The 27759-nt window shown below is 44.7% G+C and overlaps 1 protein-coding gene across 1 annotated transcript in view; it reads left to right on the top strand.

Annotated features, from left to right (window-relative positions):
• foxp2 (forkhead box P2) overlaps positions 1-27759 on the top strand; it is a 95602-nt gene that overhangs the window by 43521 nt on the left and 24322 nt on the right. The window contains 7 exon segments of the mRNA XM_034234293.1: positions 12426-12515; positions 21295-21432; positions 23255-23344; positions 24340-24435; positions 25007-25187; positions 26131-26327; positions 26329-26474. Of these exon segments, the coding sequence (XP_034090184.1) occupies positions 12426-12515; positions 21295-21432; positions 23255-23344; positions 24340-24435; positions 25007-25187; positions 26131-26327; positions 26329-26474 (938 nt within the window).

Genomic DNA, 27759 nt, shown 5'->3' with positions numbered 1-27759 from the left:
CTAGGCAGTGGTCCAACTAGAGAGTGACAGCAATTAACCTGCCTTCCTAGCTGTTTAGCTGCAGGAAATGGAAGGGATGAGAAATGTGACAGCAAGTGATGGGTAATATTTAGGGTTTAGGGGCAAATGAAATTCTCCCTAAAATGAAAGTCATTAGGGAGAAAGTTACCGCACAGACAAAGGACTAAATGAATGTGTGTGTGTGTGTGTGTGTGTGTGTGTGTGTGTGTGTGTGTGTGTGTGTGTGTGTGTGTGTGTGTGTGTATGTCACCTCCTTCTTTTGACAACTCAAGTTTGTTGTGTAGCGTAGTTAAATTCTTAAAATACTGCCACACATTGCTCACCCTCCATCACCTCTCACAAACAAGCCTCAAGCATCTTCCTCCCATTGCCCTTCACCTGCCTCTCTCCGTTTGACACACACACACACACACACACACACACACACACACACACACACACACCTAAGATGCAAATCTAGGCTTTGCCCTTGAGCATAATTTAAAGGCCTAATCACCCAGACTGTCCCTTTGGATGGAATAGGGAAGGAGGGAGGAAGGGAGGATGGTGTCTCTCATTTGCACCCTTACACAAAGAAGCTCATTAGGTTTATCTTCCAGGCCTGAGATTGCCCCACTCAACTGTGTAAATAAGACACCGGCCCGGGCCTGATGCATCAATCACCTCTCAGGACAGGAGACAGACCTGCGCTGAAATATGAACGATTTCATAAAGGGGCCTTTTGTTAACCGTCATCATCTGTTTGAAGATAAGGGCTTCCTGTAAAGGCTGGAGGAGCATTAGGGAAGTAACGTGTACTGTATGTCTTATTTCCCCTTTCACTGAAAAGACCCTGGCAGTCCTTGTGTCTGACTTATTTACAATGAGAGCCATCCTTCTTTTTATTTCAAGCCTGTCCCTACAGAATAGGACATACAGGCCTGTGATATATAGGCCTGTAGTTTCCCCCCTCTGCGATGACACTGAAGATATAGGGTGTGAATGACAGCATAGCCACTGTTTGCTCACCCTTCCCCAGACAAAACACAGCATTATTCTATTATCTATCCAGACGCCACTTCCTCCTCATCCTATCCCCTTCTTTTTTCCCTCCGTCTCATTCTTCATCTCGAGGAAACCTGGTGCTGTCCATCTATGTTTAAGACACATTACATGTGGCCTCCTGGAATTTACAGTGGCGCTCTCCCAGTAACTCCATTTCGCACAGGAGTCCCCGGAGAGCACGGCGAAATGTCAAGCTGCAAGGCTTGAAAGAGAGATGAGGAGAAAGGGACAGAGAGCGCGAGCGGTGCAGGAATTGAGAAGAGAGGATGATGGAGATAGACAGAGGGAAATCTGCTGGAAATAAACACTTATGGCTATTTTATGCTCAAGCAGAGCTGTGGCAGTGTGTGCAGGTCGAGGTGCAGCATAGGTAGAGAGATACACTGTGTGTGTGTTTGTGTTGCCACAGAATATCAGATCAATGCTACTGGCTGTGACAAGCTCATATGACAATAAATACAGACGAAGCATGTACATTACCATCTTCCTTTATGTTAATGGGAATAGTAAATGCATTAAGGGAACACCAGTTGACATCATTCAGTCTATATAAGGCCTTTTGTTTGACCTTTTTTTCCCTTTCTTTCTCCGTGTAGCGCATTAGCCCAGTGATAAATGAACTGGGTCAGGGTTAACCACCTCAGTGTAAATAAGAGGCAGCCATAGTCCTGCAGTCTCCAGCCAACCCTAGTTACAGACCGGGATCAATGGCCACTTCACAACTCATTTCCTTTTACGCCTCCCTAACTGCCCCGCTCCAGCTCTGGGAAATAAATGGCACTGGATCTATAAGTCCACTCACACAAACACATACACAGGTATGCATACACACTCATAGCAACACACACTCTGAATGGACTGAGCAATTGCTCCAGCTCGATACCCTCCGCCATAATTTATTTGCCTGGGTGGTGAATGGCACATCATCTCACAATCGAAAACAGGCATTCTGTCATTGTTTGTTGCCACTCCCCTGTCGTTGGCTTAAACAGAGTACCAGTCGTTAATATGTTGGGGTGGAGTGTTACTGTCACCCACAGCCCACAAATACACATGTAAATGACTCTGTTTATGTGGAGTTAACAGGAGAAAACACGCTTTGCGATGCACACAAGGTAACGCATCGCTGTCTGCTTTTTCTCCAAAATGCTTCCCTCCCTCCCCCCCGAAAAAGGCAAGTGGCTTATAGTCATTTGATAGGCCACGACACCGCTATCCATTTAACAGAGCTTAAAAATCCTACATATGCATATGCCGGGGTGTCTTAAGCTGACAACCAAAAGACAGGATTTGCTAGAAGGCAGCTTTGGAGTGTTGTGAATTTAACAAGCATGTCTAGTATTACAGTTCCTCTCCGCTTTATCCATGAATAGTAACAAATCAGACTCTGAAACGCATGCCTGATGGTTTGTTGTGTGTACCCCCCCCCCCCTCTAACTAATATTCAAATGACTTCAAATCTGGTTAAGACCATAAATTATTTGCATCTTTAATGTCACTGTACTTTCAGTAGATTCTCGACTAACAGATCCAGGTATCATCGCCAATTTATTTCTTGTTGCAACTCTCTGTTGCTCCGATTACCTTCATCCCTGACCCATTTCTGAATATATATAAATGGCTATTCCCAAGTTGTTTGTAGTTGTAACGCTGCCAAAAGGGGAGATGCTCTTTACGCATTGCCCTCCAAACACTGTATACATATGTAAGAGAGCCAGCCGGGCCCTGAGCCCTCGCCTCTTCACAGCTTTTCATACAAATGCAGTAAATAAGCTCAGGCCGTGGGGAATTGAAGGCTCCAAACAGACGAACTGACTGACATGTCACTTAGTGCTGGCTTTGGCTCTCTTCACTGCAGGCTTTAGAGCCCAAGCTGCTGGCTTTTATTGGGTATCAGCCAAGGTCGGGCCCTCACTTTACTGTCATCTGTATCACTTGTGTTTTTATGTGTGGGTAAATAGTGCAAACAGTTTGACACATGAAGTCTGGGGAGGTGATTTATAGGAAATCCGCTTACAATCAAGTCCTTCCGGAAGACCAACTGAACATTTGTTTTGGGCAGATACAGAGAGTGAGATGTACTCTAGCCTGAGGTTAATGATGGAAGTCGCAGTAGGAATCCATTGAGATAGACAGGCCTGCTCTCTCCAGCCCGGGGGTCCCGCAAACAGCCTGCCATTCCTCATCAAGACCCAACCGCTGCTTATTTACACACACTGCGGGACTTAACTCGCACGAATTGATCAGCGATAGCAGTGGAAAGCTGCTTGTTCCACCCTGATAAAAGTCACGCCCATGAGCATATGCAGAACATGCTTTGTGGGCATATGCGCGGCACTTCAAGCTTGACTAGACACTAAGCTGATATTGGTTTCACGCTTGAGTCCATGGTGCGAAATCTTCCAATTGAAACCCGGAGATTTGATTGTTTCTGCGTATGCATTTATCAGAAGTTTACACGATAAATATACATTAGCCTGGTGGCTTGGCCATGCGTGGTATTGTTTCAGCGATACTATTCTTCATGCATTCCCTTCTACCTGTTTGGACTTCATCATCCAATTTTCTCTGAACCTGATAATCATAATTTGCACAAAACTTTAAATGGATGTATAGGAGTCTGGTGCATCGTTAGTAGAATTTCTCTCAGAGAGGAAGTGTGTCTTTGTTGACACACGTTTGAAATGTGTAAAGAGAGAATCCTTCTCAAAATCCCTGAAAACAGCATGTTTTCTTTTCCCATTCTTTGTGTTAACTAGCTGTACCATGACATAATTCTCACACTCAGAAGTTGAGGTCTCTACAATATGTGTAAAACAACCCCCATTCCCCCCGTGGCTTATTCCTGACTTAATTTTGTAATGCCTTCACTGCAGTCCTAAATGATATGTCATTTATCTTTCATACACATTTCAACCAGGGGTTTTATTTTCTTAATAACTTCTGTAATTGTTCTGTCCTTGTGCTGCGTGCTATGAAGGGACTGATCATGCTTTTGGCACATTTATCAAATCCCACAAAATAAATAAAAAAATTGCAGAAAACGGGCCCCTTTCCTCACATAGGAAGTGTGCGACAGAGTGATACATTTTCTTGTTAGGAGAAATTACATCCACTAACTTGAGCTACTTCAGCATGAAATTGAAAAAGAAGCATTTCTTGTGAATTTCCATTCTTGATTCAATGAAAGATGTAGATTAGCCCTTTGGAAAAGGGCGTTGAACAAGAATGAAACTAAAGAAGTATGACTCTGCTCACGCTTGCTTGTTCTCAGAAGCGTGATATAGGATGCTGTTGGAAAGGGCTTTGTTTATGGAAGTAGGGCTCAGTCAGGCTGCTGCAAGATTAAAGAAAAAAAAACGTAACATCTCTCTCCATCTTTGTCTGTCTGTGTGTGTTTGTGTGTATATGTGGCATATAGTAATGTATTCAACACAAACCTTATGCATTTTTACATTTGTATCACTCTCCAAGCCTTATCCCAGTGACAGTCTGTGCTCTTGATAGCTCCATCCCGGCATCTTTGTCTCACTTTCACACAAACAGACACATGTACACACGTGCTAACACATTTCACCAGACCCAGCTCAGTCTAGCAGCCTGTTCTGGTGGAGGTGAGGGTGGTGGTGGTGGTGGTGGGGGGGAACACTGATTGATAGACGCTGGGTGTCAGAGTGGAAGGCAGATAACTATATCTTCTACAGCTCACTTAAAGGTCAAACACACATCGCTGTAATTGGAATATTCACAAGAAGACAACCAGCAAGGTACAATGCGGGGTGAAGGGAAGAAGAGGTGGATATGGAGGTGGAGGAGGAGCACAGGAAAATATGGATGTTACATAAGCAGAAAGATTGAGAGAGAAGAGGGGACGTTAAGGTGATCCATGAACCTTACACGGGCAGATGCCAGGACTATTCATTGAGTTTATCTTTAAGGGAATGAAGGAAACATCACCCCCAATGGAGATCAATCCTCATTGAGAGGAACGAGGACTAATGGCAAGACAAACATACATTTTTAAATACATAATGGCTGTTAATCACACTTTAGAAAGTCCTCTTTAGAAATAAATGTGTGTTAAGTGTGTGTCACTTCAGCTGCAGAACAGATCCAGGGCCGGCGCGTGAGGTAAGGTCATTTACAGTTAAGGTCATAGTGCTCTCTCATCGACCCTGCAACAGGGTAACAATTAGACTCAGCACTTGAACCTGAGCTCTGCGCCATGAGACAGACAGACACTCGTACTATTGACCTGCAACAGCAGACCCCCCCCCAAGACAGGATCTCATGTACACACATGCACTAAGCAGGCTTGGTTTACACATGCACACAGTTTAAATGACATCAGCCCCCTTTTTTAGCCAATTTTCCCTGGCTCTCCTGTTTTTCGTAATCATTGTTTCTGTGTAGGATGTGTGTCTTATTCTGTGGTTTAATGGAGGGTAAACACACTTAAATGCAGTTTACCAACTCAGGATGCAGCAACCTTTTATTTACCGCCGTAGCCCCGGTCTTTATGTTTTTGCAAGTGTCTCGTATGCAGACGTTTGTGTCAGCACATTCATCACCCCTTCAGCGTCTATTAGTATTGGCATCCTGCACAAAACAAGCTTCTCCCCCGGCGGCTGCTTGTTCTCGGGTGCCACAGTCAGAATGCTAGTCGCCTCTGGCCATATTTTTTTAAATGAGAGCTTCTTAATAAGGCCTTGTCAACAAAAGACAGACGCAAGCAACTTCACGCTGTGTCTCAGAACGATGGGAAAACACTGAAATACATTCGTGTTCAAGCTACATATAGACAGTATGACACTTATTCTACTTCCCTTCTCACAATTCCAGTTTTTCCACTTGGCTCAGCCCCTTTTTTCTACTACGCCTGGCTCGAATGGAACATTTCATATCAGGTATTCATCCAGCTGTGTGACCTCCACTCGCCTGGAACTGTGAAAAAGAGGGATCATAATCACCTGAAGGGGAAATGAAGCGCTTCAGCAGAGAGAAAGAGTGTGTAATAGAGGGACAATGTGTGTATTTGTGTTTTTTTTGTGCGTCGCTGCACGGTTGGGGTTGAGGTGTGCTGCACAGATGAACACTTATACCTTTGCTTCTACAAAGAGATCACTTGACCTCACACACTGCCCACCTCAAACACATAAACACTCCTCTCCCTTCGTCCTCCCACACAAATACCTTCTCTCTGTCTGTCTCCATTTCTCTTCCTCTCTGTCTCTTTGTGATAGTATATTGTGGTAGCTGTCAGTTGTCGGGCTCTAAAGGACTTCCCTTTGAGCAGCAGTAGATAAAGGGCGTCTCTGAATGGGCCTGCTGTCTTCTTATCTAAACGCAGCGCGACAGCACAGGTCAAAGTGAAGACTAAAGCCACGAGCAGAGACAGAGCACCAGGTGTTGTGTGGTAAATTGAATTGATGTACGGACAGAGAAAAGTCTCTGAAAGCTAATAAGCAAGTATTTTGTATTTAAAATCTTGGCACATCTGGACAAAAATGGAAATAAGTATGGTGAGGTATTTCAAACCGAATTAAAAAAAAAAAATGCATTTCTGGGTTAAAGTTCAGCGCGAATTACCCTCCCTTCCTAGAACACATATATCATTTTATTTGCACAGAATATCCATGGCGATAACAGCAGGAGGTGGGATGTTGGTGAGTGTTAGCGGTTGTGGTGAACGACAGCAGGCCATGTTCTGTTATTGCTGGCACGGCTTCCCAACGTCTCACACACACACACACACATATATCGGTGCATATGCACTCTTCAACTCCCGCTCACAGACATAAACACACACTATCTATGATGGGCAAAACAGACCGGTGTTTTGTCTTCGTTAGTGGAAAAATAAGTGTGGGGTTACACAATTGAGCCCCAAGCCCCTCCTACACCAGCTTTCTTCCTGGGGTAGGAGCAAATTCATCTCGTCAATCCTCCCGGGAGGGTGTAGCTATGCAGCTCTGTTTACTGTGGCAGAAAGTTAATATAAATTTTCATCAGTGGGGGAAGTTTACACATATGATTCTATTTGTCCTTCATTATTAGCACCTGAGTCTGGGGTTGGGGAGGCATAATTGTCTACAGACACAGGCCAAATAGATGCAAGGGAAAGGCAAATAAGCACACCCCAAAAATAATTTGATGCTTGTGTGTTACAATCCTCCACCCTAGGAATTCTTAATCTAGAGAATCAATAAACAAGGAGTGAGAGACGTGGGAGATTGAGGGAGAGAGAAAGACAGAGATGAGAGGATGAAATGAATAATATGAGCTATGAGGAGAAGAGAAAGACTTTGAATTCAAAGTGCAGTGAGGAGGTGAATAGAGCAAACAATCAATATGGAAGGTTTTCTTGACAAACACCTATTATGTACCTTAGAAAAAAGAGCCCACAACAACAAATGAGCACAAACATATTCTCATTTTTGGAGAGCCGTAGTAGCTGAGAATACTGAGATGGAGATATTAGAGTGGGACACAGAAGCCCATTGTTCTGCTGGATAGCTTTACCTCCATCCTGAGGCCAGAGCAGATTCTCCATGGACCTCTCCCTCCTTTTCTCTCCCTTCCTTTTTCACTTCAGACTGTTGATTTATTGAGTCATACATTAAAATGTTCATTACTCCTACAGACTTTCCAAATTCCCTATTTCTCCTAACACTCTGGTTACTGTCTCATGGAAGCACCACCTGAGAAAAGGGTTTCTGTTAGGAATAGGCATTTTGGGGTCCCACTATCCCAGCAGGTATTGGAGCCAGACAATCAAAATATGAGCAAAGGAAAAGGAGTGTAGGTGGAGCTACAGTATGGTTGATTTTCCCATATCTACTGTATACACTTCAATTCTTAGCTATTCCCTTTGCGTGTAGCTTGAAACTAAATCAAAACCATTGGGCTTTGTGTGGGCTACTGTACATGGATGCAGTAAAGGAACTCAGTCTGCAGCCGTTGTCCAGGCCCCGGTGCCTCCTCTTAAGTTCTGACCTTTATAAAGGATAGGAGTCTGTCTACTCCCTCGGCCAGGTTACTTCAGAGATAAATTGCAACCATAAAAAACCTAGACATATAGTAACTGCATTGACTTAACAGTAAGCGTTTAAACTATAATCATTCGAATAGTTAAGGAATCACGGTTGCCCTTTGTTCCGACACGATATAGAGGAACTCCAATCTGAGGTTTGAGCTCCATAAGTGTTACATTGTCCAAATAAACTTCATTGTCAGGAAAGACTCTGTAATCTCAACCAAACCAGCTGCATCCATTCTCCTATTCCTGCATGGAGCCTGCTTGGGGCCCCTGCAGTTCTGACTATGTTCCACTGCTTGTTTTCGGGCCCCACTTTTGTATTCCGACATTGTATGGGACATCTTATCCTTCTTCCCTTCTCTTCTCATTTGTCTATCCTCTCCAGCCAGCCCCTCCAAATCCGTATCCATCCATCCATCTGCCCTGAATCCACTTATATAAGGAGATAGGGTGTAAATATTTTTGGTGTGGAGTGTCAGCGCGTATCTCCCCCGCCAGAGGGGCCGGCAGCCTCAGTCCAATCAGCCATGTTTGTTTGTTCAGCTTAAACTGTGTGTGCCTTGTTTTCCGTGGCTTGTGACTCCCTCCAGCTAGAATAAAGTGTCACACTTGTTCTTTTTTGCCTTCCCCCCCCCTCCCTCGCCGTCTGTGTTTCCTGGAAGCGAAGATAGATAAGCCCCAAAGTGTGTATTTGTGCGCTTATTCACGCACCAAGAGCAAGAGTGTGTATGTTGTGTGAGTTGTCAAAGCTGTCAGCATGACTGTTGTTCTGGCCTACAGCCTAGTGTCGAACAGCAGCCGTGCAACAAACACAAAACATCTGTTCTGCACACCACAGTAAAAATATCATGATGCAAACCCATTTTCTATTGATCAACCAACAATACGCCTTGTTTACAGCCACTTCACGGAACATGTCAACATCTGCAAATACTTACCTGTTGAGGGAAGCTTATTTCACACCAGTGTCATCATTCCAGTATCTACTTTTCCAACTAATTAAAACAACTCCCGACGTGACCTAAGTCAGGAAGTGATCTGCGCTGTCCAAACACAATGTCACAGCCCCTCACATATATCCAATTCCAATGTCATGGCTGCAAATCTCCAGGTGGATTTTGAAAGAGTGACATTCTCAGTGGACAGCTTATTTCTTGCACGCACCCCTCCTTCCAACCACACAAAATAAGCAATCTGGAGATTTGTAATGGTTTTTGCCGGGCCTGCTAATGTATTTCATGCTTGTTTAAGATCTTTGCATGCTCCTTACAAAGGTGCATTGTGATAGGTGTTCCTTATTACCCTGCTCTGTATAGAGTCTAAACACTGGTGGCTGGGAGAGTGGAGGATAGTGGGAGGGAGGCATGAATGGCTGATATGTTTTTTTTTTCCTCTGTCAGTCTCTTCTCACTCTCTCCTTCTCCGGTGATCTCTGCATGCCTATTAATGTAGCAGAGGAATGCCTGTGTAAACATTCTTGTTTCTCAGTCCGTTTCGCATAATAGTTGCCTGTATCGCCTTTCTCCTGACCCCACTATCTGAAACCAATTACACCAGATCCATTTGGGCTGAATCTTATTTTCATAAGGATCTCCGCGTCGCGGTCTCGGTCGCTCGTGTGTTATTTTCCCTCCTCTTATTTTTTTTTCCAACCTCAGTGATGGGTATCAACATCAAATATGCCTCTGAGTGCCTTGTTATTTATATAGCAGGGCCTGGCTCTTTCTCTCTCCCTCTGTGTCTGGCTCATTCTGAAGAATGTGTCACATTGTGCTGTTTATACAATATGTGCATTAATAGACTAGGGATGTCATTTTTCCTTGCATAGCAACGCAGGTTAAATAGACGGTGCGCCTCCACTCGTCTGTGTTTTTGTCCGCTCCGGCGGCTCTTCAGCAAACTTTTGATGACTTTTCTTGGCGGTTTGCACTTTTTTTGTGCTTTGAGATGAGCTCCAGCTTGCCATGTCTGTGGAGTGGGAAGTGGGTGGCACAAATTGGTGCTTTTTACTGTAATGGCTGAATACACCGAGCCAGTGTAAGTGAGCGGACAGGGCTTCTTTTTTTTTTACCTTTTACCGGAGCAACTCTAGCTAACCCCACTTCTTCAGATAAAGCACTCTGGAAAAGTTTGGCTGGTGTTGATAAGGTCTGTGTTATGTTTGGAGAATACTTTTCATGCAGCCCGAACAGACTTCCTTTCTAATAAGCCGGGTGACGTTGATCTTCCTGCTTCACCCCGTCCATTTGCCTGCCATGGATATTGGAAATGGCGTTAAAAACGTCTTTCTTCTTAACCGTGTGTAACATATGGATCGGCTCTCTTGACTTTGAGTCATTATTGATTCACACATGGATAAACATTTCCTCCTCACAGCTACTTTGGCTTGCATTCATCAAGCAGCCTTCCCTCTAACTACTGTGTGCAAGACTCAATAAACCTTATAATTACTTTGATTCACCAATCACGGGCAAATTAATTAGGCCCCGTGTTCTAATTAGCGACGTGATTGGCTGCATTCAAGGAATTTGTTTTGTCTCTTGCCTTCAGTAAAAGGAAGTCAACAACGTTTGATTTCCAATCCGTTTAAAAAAATAAAAGAACAAACATCACATGGCTGTGTTTGTCTGCAGGTGTTGATGTGTACTTTCATTGTGTGCCTACTTTTTGAACCTATGTGTTTTCCAAAGAAAGGCCATGGCTCAGCTTACAGATGACACACACACACACACACAGACACATATAAGCCGATGGCGACTAGCCTCCTCTTACCAAGGAGACGGATCAATGCAGTTAGGACCGAGTGCCAGTGTAATGTGTTTGTTTACTTCACTTCAGAAAGCCTGTCTCCTCCTGAGCACCCAGACAGACAGCCCATCCTCCACATCAGCCCCCCACCTCCCAAGCTCTGTCTTTTCATAATTGATCAGGAGGTGGCTGCGTTCCCCGAGGGGTTAAGACATGGCAACTTTTTTTGTTCTCCTTCTCATTTTTTTTACTCCCATCTTCTCCTCATGTTTGCACTGGATCTCAATGTACTAGTTCAAACATTGTTCCCACCAGCTGGCAGAGCAGCGCCATATGCACGCCCTGTCAAGGCAGCTGTTGTCATGGATACTGGCAAGCACCATAGAAAATAAAATGAGCACCCCTGATTCCCGAGGAAGTGTCACTCTCCCAATCCCAGTTTTTTATTTATTATTTTTTCTCCACCTCCTACTCGTCCTCTTCTTTTTTCATAAAAAAGAAACACCTGTGAAGTTGTTGTGTTGTGTGTGTGTTTTTTTTCGCTCCTCCTCCCCACCCACTTGATGCTCATGGGCCCTAAGAATACGAGGTAGTGTGGAGCAGCGGTAGCAGCAGCTGTGCACAATGTTCTTTCCTGCCAGACTCTTTCATCCATCTGCTCTTGAAGAATCGGAGTGAAGCTGCTAGCCCAGCTGCCACCGTACCTGTGAAGCTGGAACCGCTCGTCACACACATTCAGTACACACAGCCAGGCAAAGGGGGGCATCTGTAATCCCATCAAACCCTAGAGAAATAAATTACACCACATCCAAACCTCTCTGATCCCTATCATCTCCCATGTCTGGCAAACTCATCAAACGTCATCAATGGCAAATTTCACAAATGTTTTTCACCACGTGTAAAAAGCTTTGGGGTAATTTCACCACACATGGAAAAGGTCTCTCTTTCTCCATCTACCTGTGCATCTTTCTATCCATCTAGCACCCACCCTGTGCTCATGAGCATACTCAATGCACAGCGTGAAACCTGTGCTGCTAGTTAATTCACTCTAAATGTAATCTGATGTTGATTTTGTCAACTTTAATTACAGCTCCCAGGGACACTTCACATGGCGCTGCCTCTACTTCAAATTGATATTATGAATATGCAAATGTGGTGGTAATTTGCCGAGAGAAGTGGGTATTTCAGTTGAGCACACACTAGACAGGTCAATTCTACCGAAGCTCTGTCTTTTTTTTCCCCCGTCACCACCACCCCCCCCCCCCCCGCACCTCCACCCTCTTCTTCATCTAGACAAACTATATTTATCTTGATCACAGCTCTGTGAATTGTTACTAAAGCGTACCTCCAAGGTGGTGTTAACCTCGTCAGAATGTGTGGCAGAAAGTAGTAGGTGATATTTGACAGCGTTTTCACTCACAGATGACTGTTTTGTCCCTGAACATGTGAATTATCTCCGCTGTCAGCTTCAGGAAATCTAATAGTTTATTTTCAGTGTTTCCGCCCTCCTCCCCATCTTTCTTTTTCTACATTTTTTCACACTGTCTTTTGTCTTGTGTTCCTTTCTTCCCAGGCCCTACAAGCAGCGAGGCAATTACTCTTGCAGCAGCCAGGCAGTGGCCTGAAATCTCCAAAGAGCCAGGACAAGCAGCGTCCACTGCAGGTAAAGCAGCTCCCCGTCTAATCTCTTAAGTCCATCCATAATACATGCTCCTCCGAAAAGAAGATTTCCTCTGTTCCACAAGTGTGTTTGATTTGCTAACGCAATCCTGCACACCTGCCATTGGAATCTTAAAACTGGACAAGGCCGTCCCCAGGAAGCTAAAACACAAGAATAAAAGAACAGGGAGGAAAGTTTTATCCGTCTGTGTTCAAATAAACATCCTCAAACAGGAGGATCATTATGTATAGTATATCCACAGGTCGAATGGTAGCATGACAAATGATTTGATCTGCTTTTCTACACTACAGTAGATCCATACCATTGTTGACACTTCCAGAGCTTAGTTATTATTTCAAAGACATGTCAGCCTGATACAGATGGCTAATTTTAACCGCCTGTCATTCCCACTTTTCACAACTAATTTGCCTTATTGATTCGTAGACCTGTCTATTTCTGTTGTCAGTGATTTGGAAAAGGTCACACATGTATACACACATGCACATTAACACATCCTCTTTCTTCCTGGTGTGAAGATTTCTCTCACATTCAGCTCGTTTTAGACAGTGAGTTTCGCCTCAAATTACGTAAAGGCCCCTTGACATCTGCTCCGGTGTTTTATTATTATTATTTTTTGATTCAATGTATTTTTAGCCGTTTGAAATTGAAGTGTGGGACTCGGTGCCCTGCACTCGGCTAATAAGTACTATCAAGGAGCAACGCTCATTAGGGGCTCTGTGCATTTCATTAATGTCAGGGAAATTGGCGTTAACCTCACCCGTTGATATTTTCACAGAGTCTAACAATGGCGACACCTCCAATTGGAGTCACACCCCTGTGTACCTAATTACGCACAGGCGGAGAGATAAGGCTGGCGAAGACTCCGTCATGCTCCTGCATTTAAATAATTCACCTCATCAAGAGTGTCAATATTATCCGTATATTCACACATATTGGCATCAGATACATATTTCTCAAAAGGTGTTTATTTATTTGAGTCTAATTAAACAAAAGGGTCTATTCCTTCTTCTATTTGAGGTTCTGTACGCCAAAGTGAATAGATTCAAACAAATCCTGATCTTCAAATGCCTGCATAGTCACCACATGGCAGGAGGAACAATATTGAATGAGAGCAGTGTGGGTGCATGATAACCGTCAGGCCATATCCAAACCCCTTCCTCTAATAACACCAGCCCATGGTAAATATTGAATATTTACATTTGCTTACTCCATCCTTGCCTCGCGATATGAATCAATGTGAATCAGAGGGGCCTGTCGATCGACCCCGACCCCGGCTCCCAACTAATCCATGTGTTGATCCAGCTTTTATTAACATCCTCACCTCTTTGTTCCAAAAAGTCTCCTTATGGAGCGTCACAGGAGAGGCACCGCTCACTCTCCCAGTGATACACACCAGCACAAACACTGCTCTCTGGTTCAAGATCTTTTTTACACTGCTGTGTTGCCTAGAATCCACTCATTTCAAATGACATTTTAGCTGTAATACTCCATTGTGTAAATACCGGTATGTAGCAGCAGAAACTCTGACTTGATTAAAAATCCATTCATATTGTTTCTTCTCTCTTGTCAGTGCCAGATTTTCTTCTCTTGTCTTGAGGGAGTATACACAATAAAGCTGCATTATTTACCTGGATTACGAGGCCACAATGGGTGCTATAGTGCAATATGTTATTAGCTGCACGGCTTGATAAGAGTCAATGGCAATCAAGGCGCATGTTTTCCACCGGAGGAATCAGACACATTGATCCCCTTGTATGATTAGCGCAGCAGAAAGTGGGGAAAGGATTAATATTACCATGACATCCTGCTTATGGTAGAGATACTGATAAATCCTCTGCCAGTCTTTTTCCCCCTTGTTCTCCCATCTTTGGTATTTAAGAGCGGGGAAATGATCCATAGATCATGGCATGTAAATTATTTAGTACACAAGCATCTAAGTGCCTCAGCTTGCAGTTTTAATTACGCGTATTAGCGGCTAAAGGCTCTCGCCTGACTAATTCTATCCGCTCGCTCATCGCTGCTCCTCAGGAGTTGATGATGCGGAGGCAGGCAGCTCTGGCATCCACACACACGCATGTAAAGAAAAAAAACAGCCTCACAAACACACATACAAACACACACAAGCTGCTTCTCCACATTTGCGTAATGTGACAGGTCTATTATTACACAGTAAGCCCACGGGAGCACTCAATAAACACCTATTTCTCCCTGTAAATCCCCCTGCCTCCGCCATGCTGCTTACACGGCTCTCCCAAGGCACACAACACCCTCTCGTCTCCGTCTCCTCTCTGCCCTCGTCTCCGTGGCAATAACCCCCCCCCCCCCCCTCTGAAAGGCATTTATACACTGACATTTGGAATACAAATAAAGAAACGCGGACAAGGAGAGGCGGAGAGGATTACAGTGGCCTATGAATCTGACAGTTGTTTCGCTCGCACACACACGAACATCTACACACACAAATGACAGTTACTTAAAGTTTTTACATTGTGACTTTGAGCAACTGTTGTTGTAACTGGCTGTATTGATGGGTATGATTAGAAACAGGGCAGAGCTTGAGTTAAAGCAGCTTAAATCCTTTGTGCAAAATGTTTGGAGTAATGGCTTATCCCGCAAAATAACAATGCCAGATATTAAGGCGACACAACCACCATGCTACTCACACACCACCCCAAGTTTCCCTTTGGGACACAACCACCACCTCTATATGTCTCATACAGTGTTGGATAGTTACTAAGAACTGTACTAAACATTTTGAAGTACTTAAGTTGCGTACTTTTAACTCAATTTATGAATTATAATGTATATTTACAGTATGTATATAGATACCCGGCAGCAAAAAAGTAATTGCATTTTACAGCCCCAAAATTAAATGCATTTACACAATTATGCATCACTCATCATAATCCAGTCACATAATAGCCATTCTACCCATGAGTACTTGTGGTTTTTCTTGCAACAGACTATTCTACACTGTGGTATTACTACGTTTACTTAAGTAAAGGATATGAGTACTTCTTCCACCTCTATGTGCCACAAGGCACTTATAACACAGCCAAATTGACCCTCTAACTCTGCTTTGTGAGTGTGTCAGAGGGGGGGGGGGGGGGGGGGGGCTCCACAGTGTGACCCCTTCCTCCAAATATCCAATTCCTAACCATGCACTCTCCACAGAGAGAGTGTTGCTGCTCTGCCCCTTTCACACTCAAGCTGTGAATACCTTTTCAACAGGGCTAATAACCTCAGTCCCATCTGTGCAACGCTCCAACTCTTAACTACAAATATTTAAGCTTTTTATGGATGGGGAGATGTTTGTGTAGCCCGGCGTTCTGTAAATGCTACGGCTTCCTGCCCAGGCCAGTCAAGATTAGCTGTGGGCACTGGGCCATCCGAGGAAGTGTCACACTTTTTAAAGGTCAGGTCTACCACTGAGCCAATATCACCTCGATGGCAGAACTCATCTGCTTATTGGCTTTCATCCGGAACACACACACACACAGATGCAGGGAAAAGGGCTACGACGCTAGGCTTGAGTATAGGTTAGCTGACTACAGCGTGCGTGGCTAAAGCATTCACATTTACATTTATGAATATATCTTGCCACTGCATCCCCTCTGGTTGGATCTGAAAATAGAGAGAAATTATCACTGCGAGAGGGGGGAAAATAATATGTTATTCATGAGAAAAACTTCTGTTGACTCTGAGAAAAAAAAACAGTCAGCACATTTTAAGTCAAACAGCCTCTGTTACTGCTTTTGTAACCAGAAAACAAGATTTTTTTTCCCCTCCCCATCTCCCTCCCTACTGCTCTTTTTTTTTTCTCCTGCATTTACAACACCTACAGGACAAGATTGCTAAATTGCGAGGACAGAGCAGGTTCATCATTGTGATGCAAAAGAAGTTGAAATGCAACCCCAAGGCGAGGTAGCTGAGTTTGGGGGATCAAGAGAAAGTGAGAGGGAGGGAAGGATAAAAAAAAAAAAAAAGAAAGTAGCTCAGACCTTTGATGTAGCAGCAACAAATGTACCTTGTGACAGAAGATACATGGGTGCAATAAACGAGTTATACCAGCCCTTACACATGCAATCAGATGATTCTGGCCAGGGTGTTAATTGGATCCTAACCGGCAGATCTGATACGCCTGGGCCCCGGTGGTGAGGGGGAAAGCCTTTCCAAGTGATGAACTATAATTCACTGAGCTGCTTGAAGCACTTGTAATTTACTGTGTGTCACTGACGAAGAGGCTGATCCAGTGGAGGCCATATTACCTGCAACATCAGAGGGAAGTGTGTGTCCCCCCACCCTCTCCCCCCACGTTATCCCTCTCACTTCTACTTTCTTTCTATTTCTTCCTCTCTCCGCACTTTTTTTAAACCCCCCCCCCCCCCACTATCCATCACCGATTTGCTCTTGAAAAATGCGCACCTGCAGGGAAGTATCAGTCGGGAGTGAATCGTGCCACTTTAATGATAAAGGTGCCACAATTTGTACTGATAATGACACAAACAATGTGCACGAGCAATGTCACACACAGCCACACTACATCAGAGAGGCTTAATCAATGTCTATCTGCATGTAGAGATAAATCAATGTGGAAATTGTGCTAAGCCCGTCCCCATCTCCTCCAGGCTTTTGCATGATGGGCCTTTTATGTTATGATAAATTGCACTTCCCTTGCCAAACTGCTATGGAAATTGATTTAGGGGAAAACATTCAGTAGTCTACTTAGCCTCAGTCCTGACAATCTGGAGTATTGATCTCCCCTAAGCTGGAAAACATGACGTGTGTGTGTGGCTCCTATGTGGTTTTACATAGTAAGATCCATGTTCTTCTAACAGACCACACACTTTGGGTTAGTGTTAGCGCCGACTGCCCTGTAGCCTCGGTGGTCTTTCAAGTGGAGAGTCCCAGCTATCAATAATCATATGGCCAGATTGGGCAGTAATTGGCTAGTAAATGAGAAGTGAAAGCTGAAAGGAACTCTACAGGTCAGAAGTGGCATAAGCTATGAGGGGGGGCCTGAGTGTCGGCCCACTGGGACGCTCATGGGAGATGAAAAGGGACGTGGGGTAGTCGGTGGAAGCCCCTTTTTCTCCTCTCGACGTCTTACTCTCTGTGTAAAAAGAAGCTTGTGGCTTAATTAGCAGCAGCTCCCTGCCAAGGATCCACAGTAATTACCCACTAGGACCCTTCCATTTCTCATCGCAGTTATCTTAAGCAGTGTCTGTAGCTCAGTCCCCTGTCCGGCGCTACAGGAACATCCTGTCGTTGATAACCGCCCCGTGCTCCTGCAATGTTTATTACCGACATCTAATCGCTCCTGCTTATTACTGCTAAGTGAATTGTATAGAAGGAAATCGAATAAAAAGGAATTCCTCTCCGCTGGACTTTAATTGTTTAAGTTTGAACTCCACTTATCTCCTGCTTTAGGTGATTTTAGTTGACTCATTGCCGTGAAGATAAAGCGCCACACAGTGGAGTGGGTGTAATTGCTGGAAGGGCTTTTGTCCACTGGTCCAGATAGTTGGAGGCAGGGAGCTGTGAGCAGTGGAGGTGTTTTGCATTTAATGGCAGATCGGCCAGTTAAATCAAACATAACGAGCAACTTTAGGTGCCAGCTCTGCCTGGAAGACATACCTGAGCTCTCCGTGGAAGAGCGTGACCTTTTGTGAGGCATTGGACAGGCTGGTTACAGGCGGGAGTGGTGTAATGATCTGCTTGTTCTGCTGAGGGCCCCACCAGTGTTTTCACATCAGGAGCCAATTTAAAGGTCCTTTGTTTTGCTCTCCAACTTTGAGAGCAACCACATGGCTTCAAAGTTCATGTCAATACCGCTCATCGTTCTCTTCAAGTCATGGCAGATAAACAAATAGGGGTTTAAATGGTGAACACGGTGAAAAACTAAACATCTTTAGAGAGCAGGGGTAACATTTCAATGATCTCCCATTCAAATGGGCTCTTTTAAGAATCTGGAGAAGTACCTTTTTCTGTTATTAAGGTCCCAAGTGGCCCCATCAGCTGCAGCTAATTGCAAACCATTTAATAAATCCCGTTAATATTTTTGGTGCACTAGTGTTGGAAATACATCCTTTTGGATTACAGAGGCACAGCCCAATTGGATATCATGGCTGCAGAGATTCTATTCGCAGCGCGCGGGTGTTTACGCCACTGCCATCGTCGCGTAAATGCTCATTAATTGTATCCCTTCGTGGCAAAATCATTTCTAGGAGAGGCAATTCAGCCTCCTGTTCCTTTCAATTCACCGCTCACGTCAATCAAGCCCTCGTGCAGTATCCTGCAAAATGGAGGTGTTATATTCCTGCAATTATCATGTCATATACTCGAAAATGTAAATGAACGCGTGTGTAAAATTAAATGTATGGGTTGTCAGTGAAGAATAAGAACCAGAAGAGCAATTACTTATCTGCTTTCATCTCAGAGCCTCTGATACGTCAAGCAGAAAAGCATGCAGTTAAATGCTGGAATTAGCATTGTGCTGCACTTCACAATGGACGTGGGCCATCGCCTTTTCTCCCCTTCCTTTCTTTCTTCCTCCTGCCTTTCCTGCCTCTTCCTTCCCCTCGTTTTGTTTGGAGCTTTGGTGAAATGAAGAAGATTATCGGCCATTATGAAATTGAAAGTGTAAAAAGGAACTTCCCCCTTTCATAACCTAGTTGTTTGCTGTTTCTTCAGCTGTTCCTTGTTTGGTTTTACTCATTCTTGCTGAGACCCTGCATTATTCATTTACAGGTATCTGACTTTGAATGCTTGTATTTCACCACTCGCACAATGAAGACACATCTTAAAGCGGAATTTATATTTAATTCCACTTTATATATGCATGCGCATACATTTGTGTTTAATCCTGCTCGTCTGCGCCCGCATCCCTTTTGTGAACCAAAACATCTTTGTGCTAGCATCCAATTAATAGTCTTAATGAGTGCATCACTCATGTTGTTTCTCAGCTGCACTCGTCCCATTGTCACAGCATCCAACACAAAACCAGGAGTGACTGCGGGGTAATTACTTACCTAGCAAATGTACCTTTAAGGGTTAATAACATTGAAGGTGTAAGCAGGGCATTTGCATAATTACACACGGACTGGTTAATTTGCAACTTTTTGACGGCTTTTGTTCAGCACCTCGCTTATTGTGAATGCATTTTCCTTTGGCACTCTTGCATGGAGGAAGAAAAGAGATGTACCACAACATCCTCCTCCTCCTCCTCCTCCACCTTAGATGGAGTCCCTTCTCTCTAAGACCCTAATGAACAATGGAGGCAGGATTTGTTTGAATATGAATATGAATGTGCAGCGGGGCCGGCTGGAAGTTGACCTTCAGCTGTGATTTTCAGTTCATCAGGATTAGTCAAGGCGGGCGATCAGGAGCCACTAATGCATAATGACTTCTAAAATGAAAAATGTGTAGTGACCATGCAAATGTCTCGGCTAATCAAAGAGGGGGGAGAACCTGGGGTGGGCGTTGAGGAGAGGAGAGCTAAACAAGGACGTGTCAAGGCCTGACAGAGAGAGAAAGGGAGAGAGGAAGGGAGGGGAGACATGCATGGAAAGTAATCAAGGCGGCTTGATTAGCTGGCGATGAGGACAGGGATGTCTTATTGGCCCCTTGACACACCATATAGGCTGGCTACTGTCATGGCGCCTCCACACTGTCGCAATTAGCGTCAGTGAAGGTGTTGCTACATGTTGATGTTTTAATTGTGTTATAAAGCTTGTCATTCAAGAATCTTTCATGACAAGACGCACACCGCCCTTAAAAAAGCATAACATTAGTAAATTGTTGTGCTATAAAGATTTCATTACATTTTAAAGGTCATACAGGGAAGGAAGACGGGATTTGAGTCGCTTTAATCAGAATTGAGGTATTATTTGGTCAAGGAGAATCAACTGGTGAAGAATCATTCAATCTCGTTGACTTTATTTTCCACTGACAAACCAATGAAATTAGTGACAGTGTTTTGTGGTTAGAATAAGAAGCTTAAACCCCAATATAACTGTTAGCACACACTCCTCCGTAAGAATGTGTGAACACAATCATAGATGGAAAAGAAACGTACCCTTCGTTGATGGATCTGCTGCCTGAGAGGTCGTTTGCACTGCCGTCTCAGAAGCATTTGGTAAAAATACACAATATGTGTCTTTGTTTGGTTTAGTGAAGTTCTTCTAGCATAGTTCGACAACCCATAGTTTAATTATTCTCTCGCAAAAATGATATTGATTTTTCAAAAACAGCATGTTTGCAGAGTATAAAACTCTAAAAAAACGATTTACTGCAGGAGGTTTGTTTTCAATAGACTTCTATATAAGCAGAATATACAAATACGATATTGTTCAGGGGTAACCCCTAACACACAACCCCCCCTCATCTTGCTGCTGTGTCCACTTCATCAGTATAGTTCCAATCAACTGTACAGCAGTGCATTTTTCACGCTGTTTCACATTAGCAGCACTGATAGGCATGCTAAAGCGGGGGAGTTCAAGGGTCCTGCTAATTAAGGTCTACGTCTATTTTAAATCTCCTACTTTTCCCTGTGGGCGTGGAGGCAGAGCAAAAATAAGAGGAGCAAAAACAAAGGCACAGCACCCATGTGTCCTTCAGCCTCTTTACCTACCTCCCCATCACCAATTACAACCTCCCAGAAGATCCATGCACGTCTCTAACGCTCTGTTCCTCCATCTTTCTCCCCTCTATCCATCTCACCTCTCTTTTCCACCCATTTTCTCTCTTCTCCAACGTCCAGGTTCCAGTGTCAGTGGCCATGATGAGTCCCCAGGTGATCACGCCGCAACAGATGCAGCAGATCCTCCAGCAGCAGGTGCTCTCCCCCCAGCAGCTCCAGGCCCTGCTCCAACAGCAGCAGGCCGTCATGCTGCAGCAGGTACACACACTCTTTCACCTCCATGCACACACACACACACACCCGTAGATAAATATTTAGGGACAAACACTCTTGTCGCATGCAGACACACGCACACCAGCCGTGTCCCATCGGAAGCAGGCTGTAGATGCACACAAACAGACACCTAGAAGCATATATTCTCTTACTCTGACCTTAAAGACAGCAGTAAAACTACGCACATGCACAAAATGTGGTCACCCTTAAAGTATATGATGTATACTATATGTATATTGTGGGGGAAATAGACATTCATAGACAAACCATCTTGACTTCATATCATTTGTGCATGAATACAAGTCATTATTTTATATTTTTTTAACCTAACATTATTAAATATGCTAAATTCAATCTGTGTTTCAAGCTATTGCACGTTGGCTCCTTGGAAGTACTTGAAAAGTCAACATGTTGATACCCTGCATATGGTACTTTCCTACCTACACTGCTGAGTCACCCACCTGCTCTGAAATCCTCACAGCCACAGCTCACCGCCGCCCTGTGTCCTTGACACGCTTACCAAGAGGAATTTTGAAATTGGCGTACTTGTTCTTGTCACCTCTAATTAACCATCTCCAGTGTGTCGCCGGTTCAATTCCCTGACAAGCATTCACCAGGGGCCGGTGTGTGGAGTAGGGCACAGCTGAATGATAGGTGATGGATGATGTAATATTTTGAATCAGCTCGAGGAAGCACAGTCTGGTGTCAGAGTTGAAATGCAGCTGTCATTCGTAGATTTGATTAAGGCAGAGAGGATAGTTTAATTAAGAACGTCAGTCATTCTGGTTATTGCTCTTCATTAGGAGCGCTCGGGAACTAGAGTTGGTTTCTGTGCAACGCCTTTTCCACGGCAAATTATGTTTCATACAGAACATAAAGCAGCTATACTAAATCAACAACAACCACAGGGTCAAAACCTGTCGTCAGTCAGCTAAGACAAGTTATATTGTTGATTTACAGCAAGTGTTACAAGACATGCTGTTATTTATATGGCTGTTAGCAGAAAACTGCGCAACTGGTCCGCTTTATGGACTTCTCTTACCGGCCAATAACAAGAGACAGAAATCACTGTCTAAATAGCTCTGTGGTGTGTGTGTGTGTGTGTGTGTGTGTGTGTGTGTGTGTGTGTGTGTGTGTGTGTGTGTGTGTGTGTGTGTGTGTGTGTGTGTGTGTGTGTGTTGGTGTGATGTGTGTGTGTGTGTGTGTGTGTGTGTGTGTGTGTGTGTGTGTGTGTGTGTGTGTGTGTGTGGGTGTGTTGTGTGTGTGTGTGTGTGTGTGTGTGTGTGTGTGTGTGTGTGTGTGTGTGTGTGTGTGTGTGTGTGTGTGTGTTGTGTGTGTGTGTGTGTGTTGTGTGTGTGTGTGTTGTGTGTGTGTGAGGACTCAGTTCAACCTAGCAGACCTGTTCCTTAGAGGCTTTATTCTGTTTATTCCAGCCACTCCAAAGGACGCCAGTGCACTCTGGCAGCCAAATGCATAGTTAATATGATGAATTGTTGCCCCAAACAGCACTGTGGGACCATTAAAAGTCCATATGGAGAGCACTGCGAAAGACAGCGAGGATACAAATGCCAAAAGCACTTGAACATGTTGTTTATAATTTGCAACAGATGCTTAAGAGACAATATCTCGATTATTGTAGGCTTTGACTTGTTTTGCAAGTTATTTATACATCCTCTAAATGCCAAGTCTGACTGATATCATCATAAAGGGGAACAAATAAATATCATGAACTATAAATACGTTTCATATATATTAGAAAATAAGACTGTGTACTCAATCGGTTTCTTCTTTCTCTCTCTGTGTACAGCAACACCTGCAGGAGTTTTATAAGAAACAGCAGGAGCAGCTTCACCTGCAGCTCCTCCAGCAGCAGCACCCCGGCAAGCAGGCTAAAGAGGTGGGTGCAAACTCTCACACTCACCGACACCCATGATTCTTCGACACAATAAATGGTCAAAATGGCCGGCAGAACTCATAGATATTAGAAATATGGAAACATGTGATCATAAATACTTGTTTAAAGCATATTCTCTTAATTTATTCTCGTTTTTTCCGACACAAAGCCCACATTTTCCTTTATATTCTAATCACTTCAGATGACTTCAGATGTCCAACTTGTTAACGAGCTGTTCCTGTGGGTGTACAAACACCATACAGTGCTCATAAATCACCGTGACAGCCAGCCGGTGGACAGACGTGTCTCGGTCTTGTCCTTTTTGGCCGTCAGAGAAGAAGAGATGATGAGCATGACAGCTTTAGCAACATTTGTGTAGCCGTAGAAGTGTCAAGGCCACATCACCGTACGTGTGGAAGCAGTCAAATTGGTCAGAGAACAGGCATCACATACACTCCTCTCCCTCTCTTGGATGTGTTGCGCTCTTCCTAAAGCAGCCCATTATGCCGACCCTACAGGAAGCCGCCGCTGACCTCCCGGCGGCTTTGTTTCTGTTTGAATTTCTGAATAGAGTTTTTCAGGGGGGCCCGCCATCAAATATGGAATAGAAATTGCTTCCTTATTTCTCTTGAGGCAGGTTGGGCGGACAAACTGCCTTCTTCCATCACTCCATTATGCAGCCTGTTTTTCCAGTGAGCGCATCACAAGTTTCCCCCTCCACCTCCACGCTCCTGCAGGTCCACCTCCATACAAACATGACAGGCTGCGTGCACATACACATGTAGATGAAGAAAAGAGCAGACAAAAAACATCTTGTGACATTACACACTAAAAAGACTATATTATCCCTCAAATGTAATTTAATAAATGCAATTATAACCTGACTTTACCTGATGTTTTGTCTCTTCCTAAAATCCACTCCCTCTGGCTTGTTTTGCCGCGGTCACTGAGTTCGATGTTTTTCATTCTGTTGTTGTTTTTATTGTTGTTTTGCACAGGGCTTACGCAATTGCCTGTCTGGCCCAGCGATAAACAACTCTGTGAGGCAGCGAGGGGAGCAGAGAGAGGGTGGAGCGGGGGCAGGCGCTGTGCATGTGGGTGCAAATATATTTGTGTGTGTGTGTGTTTGCACTTGTGTTCATGCATTGGCGCGATTCTGTAAATCTCATTCTGCCTGCTCCCTCTGGCCACATAAGCTGTAACAGACCATCAGTGGAGGCGAGACAATTAACTATCAAGGGGGGGGTTGTGGGATGGGGGGGGGGATTATACCAGAGGCTTAGTATCATACACAATCACAAGCACAGACACTGACGGGCTCGAGAGCCGGTGTATCCACACACAGCTTTGTGTCTGTTTGTGTGTGTGTGCGCTCACACACAAAGAGAGGCAACAACACTGTGGTACAGCCCAAAAAAAGCAGCAGGCAGGGGCTAAGTGAGCACAGACAGAGAGGCAGAGCTGGAGGAGAAGAGGTGTAGCTAAGGTCACAGGCAGTGAGTGAGTGAGTGAGTGAGTGAGTGAGTGAGTGAGTGAGTGAGTGAGTGAGTGAGTGAGTGAGTGAGTGCAGACTCTCCACACTCTCTCTCAGTTGTTAATTTGTTTGTAATTCTTCCCTCCCTCTTCCTCCTCTCCTCTTCCTCCTCCCCTCCTTCCTCTCTATAGCAACAGCAGCAGCAACAGCAGCTGGCCGCCCAGCAGCTCGTCTTCCAGCAGCAGCTCCTGCAGATGCAGCAGCTCCAGCAGCAGCAGCACCTGCTCAACATGCAGCGGCAGGGCCTGCTGTCGCTGCCCGGGCCCGCCCCCGGACAGGCCGCCCTGCCCGGACAAACCCTGCCCCAGTCAGGTAAGAAGAGGAGGAGCAGTGAGATGACGACAGGGAGTGTAGTTGATCTGACTGATATGACTTGGTGGTCACATGCTCAAGTGAGGTGTAAGTGTTTCTCTGTCTCTTCCATCTTTTTGTTTTTCTCATTGGTATGCACCTGTGTCCCCCCTGCGTTATCTCTAAGTATGTCTGCCTCCCCCTCATTGGTATGCTCTTCAACCAGCTACTTTGTCTCTAACTCTCCACATGATCGTTTTGTTCACTCTTCCATTCTCTCCTTTCTCTCTCTTCTTGTCTGATTGTGGCTCTCCTTGTCTACTTCTGTTTCTCTCTCAGCTCTGCCTATGTTTGTTGTTTTTCTCTTTCTCTCTTTCTATTCCCCCACGCTCCTCAACCCCCCTCCCCCCCCCTCTCCCCTCCTTCATTTGCCCGGTTTGTGTTGTTGTTATTGTTGTTTACTGCCTTCTCTGAGAGCCAGGAGAAAAATAAAAGAACAGAGAGAGGAGAGCTAGCTTATATTTCTTCTCCTGAGCCGAGTAAACACCTATGTTTGTTGTTTACCAGCAAAATGGCGCAGACAGAAACAACTAGCAGGGAGATGTTAGAAAGGAATCGAAGTGAATATTTCTAAATGAGTTGCCAAGCTGAAAACAAGCAGTGGACACAGCTTGTTAATCTCAGATAAAAAACGTGCTGTAATCATTACTTTATGCTTCTTTTTCATTGAAAACACACACATCTTAGTAGGCAGATAAGACACACTTGGTTTTATTGAGCTGTATTAGTTCAAACTCAGGTTAGCTTTGAGGAAGAACAGGATGATAGTCCCTGAAGAAAAAGTCCTTGCACTTTTTTGGTTGTTGAATAAAGTTTGAGTTTAGAGTTCAGCTTTTGCCTCACACACACGACACACAGGTTTTGCATCTATGGTCTAACGTTGTCCTTCTTGATTTCCCTCTAGCTGGCCTGAGCCCCGCTGAGCTGCAGCAGCTGTGGAAGGATGTGACCGGAGGCGGTGGTCACGCCATGGAGGACAACGGCATCAAACACAGCAACGGAGGGGGGCGGCAACGAGGCGGCGGAGGCGGAGGCGGCGGCGGAGGCGGAGGCGGCGGCAACGGAAGCGGCGGCAACGGAGGCGGGTTAGACCTCTCCACACAACAACTCTTCCTCAACTACCTCCTCCTGCAACCCCGCCAAAGCTTCGCCGCCCATCTCCCCACCATTCCATCGCCAAACGGACAGTCCCCCGGCCCTCAACCACAGAAGAGAGAGGGAACGGGAACGGGAAAGGGAGCGGGAGAGGTACAAAATATGACACCACCTAAGCCGAGCAGATGAAAAGTTTACAACCCGTAACACACGCTCTTGTTTTCATGATTCAATATAGAAACACATCGGAGTATTTGTCCCTGTGCTACAACAGGGACAATTGTTTATTTGTTCAATAGTTTATTAGTGTTTTGGTAAAAAAATAAATAAGAGCCTCGTTCTCCCAGGGGAGCCCGCGTGCCATTGAACACACTTAGCTTGCACACAGATATCAAACGCAGGGAGAGGGAAGCCATGCAGGCAGGCGCTCTCACTACAAGCCTCTCTGGCAGGCGAGACAAAGGTAACCTCCTTGTACATTAAGTATTTAGTGCTTTCTCTCTTTTTTCTCCTCTTTTGAAAATTACTTTCTTTGCTTGCTTGTCATGTAAACAGAATACGTGATGCCTTGAGTGGCATTTCCAGGATGTTTATCCTTGTGATGGCGTCTTTTATAAATGCACCCAGCACCAAAACACTGACTGTTCACATATCCGCCTATCTGGCCCATGCATTATTCAAAGGCTTTTCTTGGGCGATATTATAATAAGGACTTAGGGTTGGTGTGTGTGTGTGTGGTGTGTGTGTGTGTGGTGTGTGTGTGTGTGTGTGTGTGTGTGTGTGTGTGTGTGTGTGTGTGTGTGTGTGTGTGTGTGTGTGTGTGTGTGTGTGTGTGTGTGTGTGTGTGTGTGTGTGTGTGTGTGTGTGTGTGTGTGTGTGTGTGTGTGGTGTGTGTGTGTGTGTGTGTGTGTGTGTGTGTGTGTGTGTGTGGTAGAGACTCACACTGGAGGTGGAAGTGCTGTGTAATTGGTTTAAAGTAGATGCTATCTCTCCAGCACCACTAAAAGGAGGCTTGAAAAAGATACCTTCAGAGGGAAGACAGAGAGGAAGAGAGAGGTAGGGAGGGAATGAGAAGAGAAGGAAGAAGGGGAAGAAAATAATGTTTTTGTTATCTGCTTGTGTCCCGAGGGGCGTGTGGTGTCTCATAATGATCGAACACGGAGTATTGTCAAGAGCACTGCTTACTAACATGCCATGGATCGATGTGGGGAAAGCCCTTCTGTAAAAAAAAAAACCAGTGTGAGCTCCTCCAGCGCTGACACACACATATTCATGGACCACACACATGCACATAGGCATCGACCACACACATGCCTAACCTATAAGCAGACAAACACACACATACTGTACGCAACACACTCCTCTCCTAAAGGTTAAACTGTCATCTTTAATAGGATGTGCTGTCTAGGCAGGGTCGTAACTTATTTGGGTGCCATTT

The sequence above is a fragment of the Gymnodraco acuticeps genome, unplaced genomic scaffold, assembly GCF_902827175.1.
Source record: "Gymnodraco acuticeps unplaced genomic scaffold, fGymAcu1.1, whole genome shotgun sequence".
In the NCBI taxonomy this organism is placed as follows: Eukaryota; Metazoa; Chordata; class Actinopteri; order Perciformes; family Bathydraconidae; genus Gymnodraco; species Gymnodraco acuticeps.
Note: the sequence above shows the minus strand (reverse complement) of the source record. Positions and strands in the feature narration are given on the sequence as shown.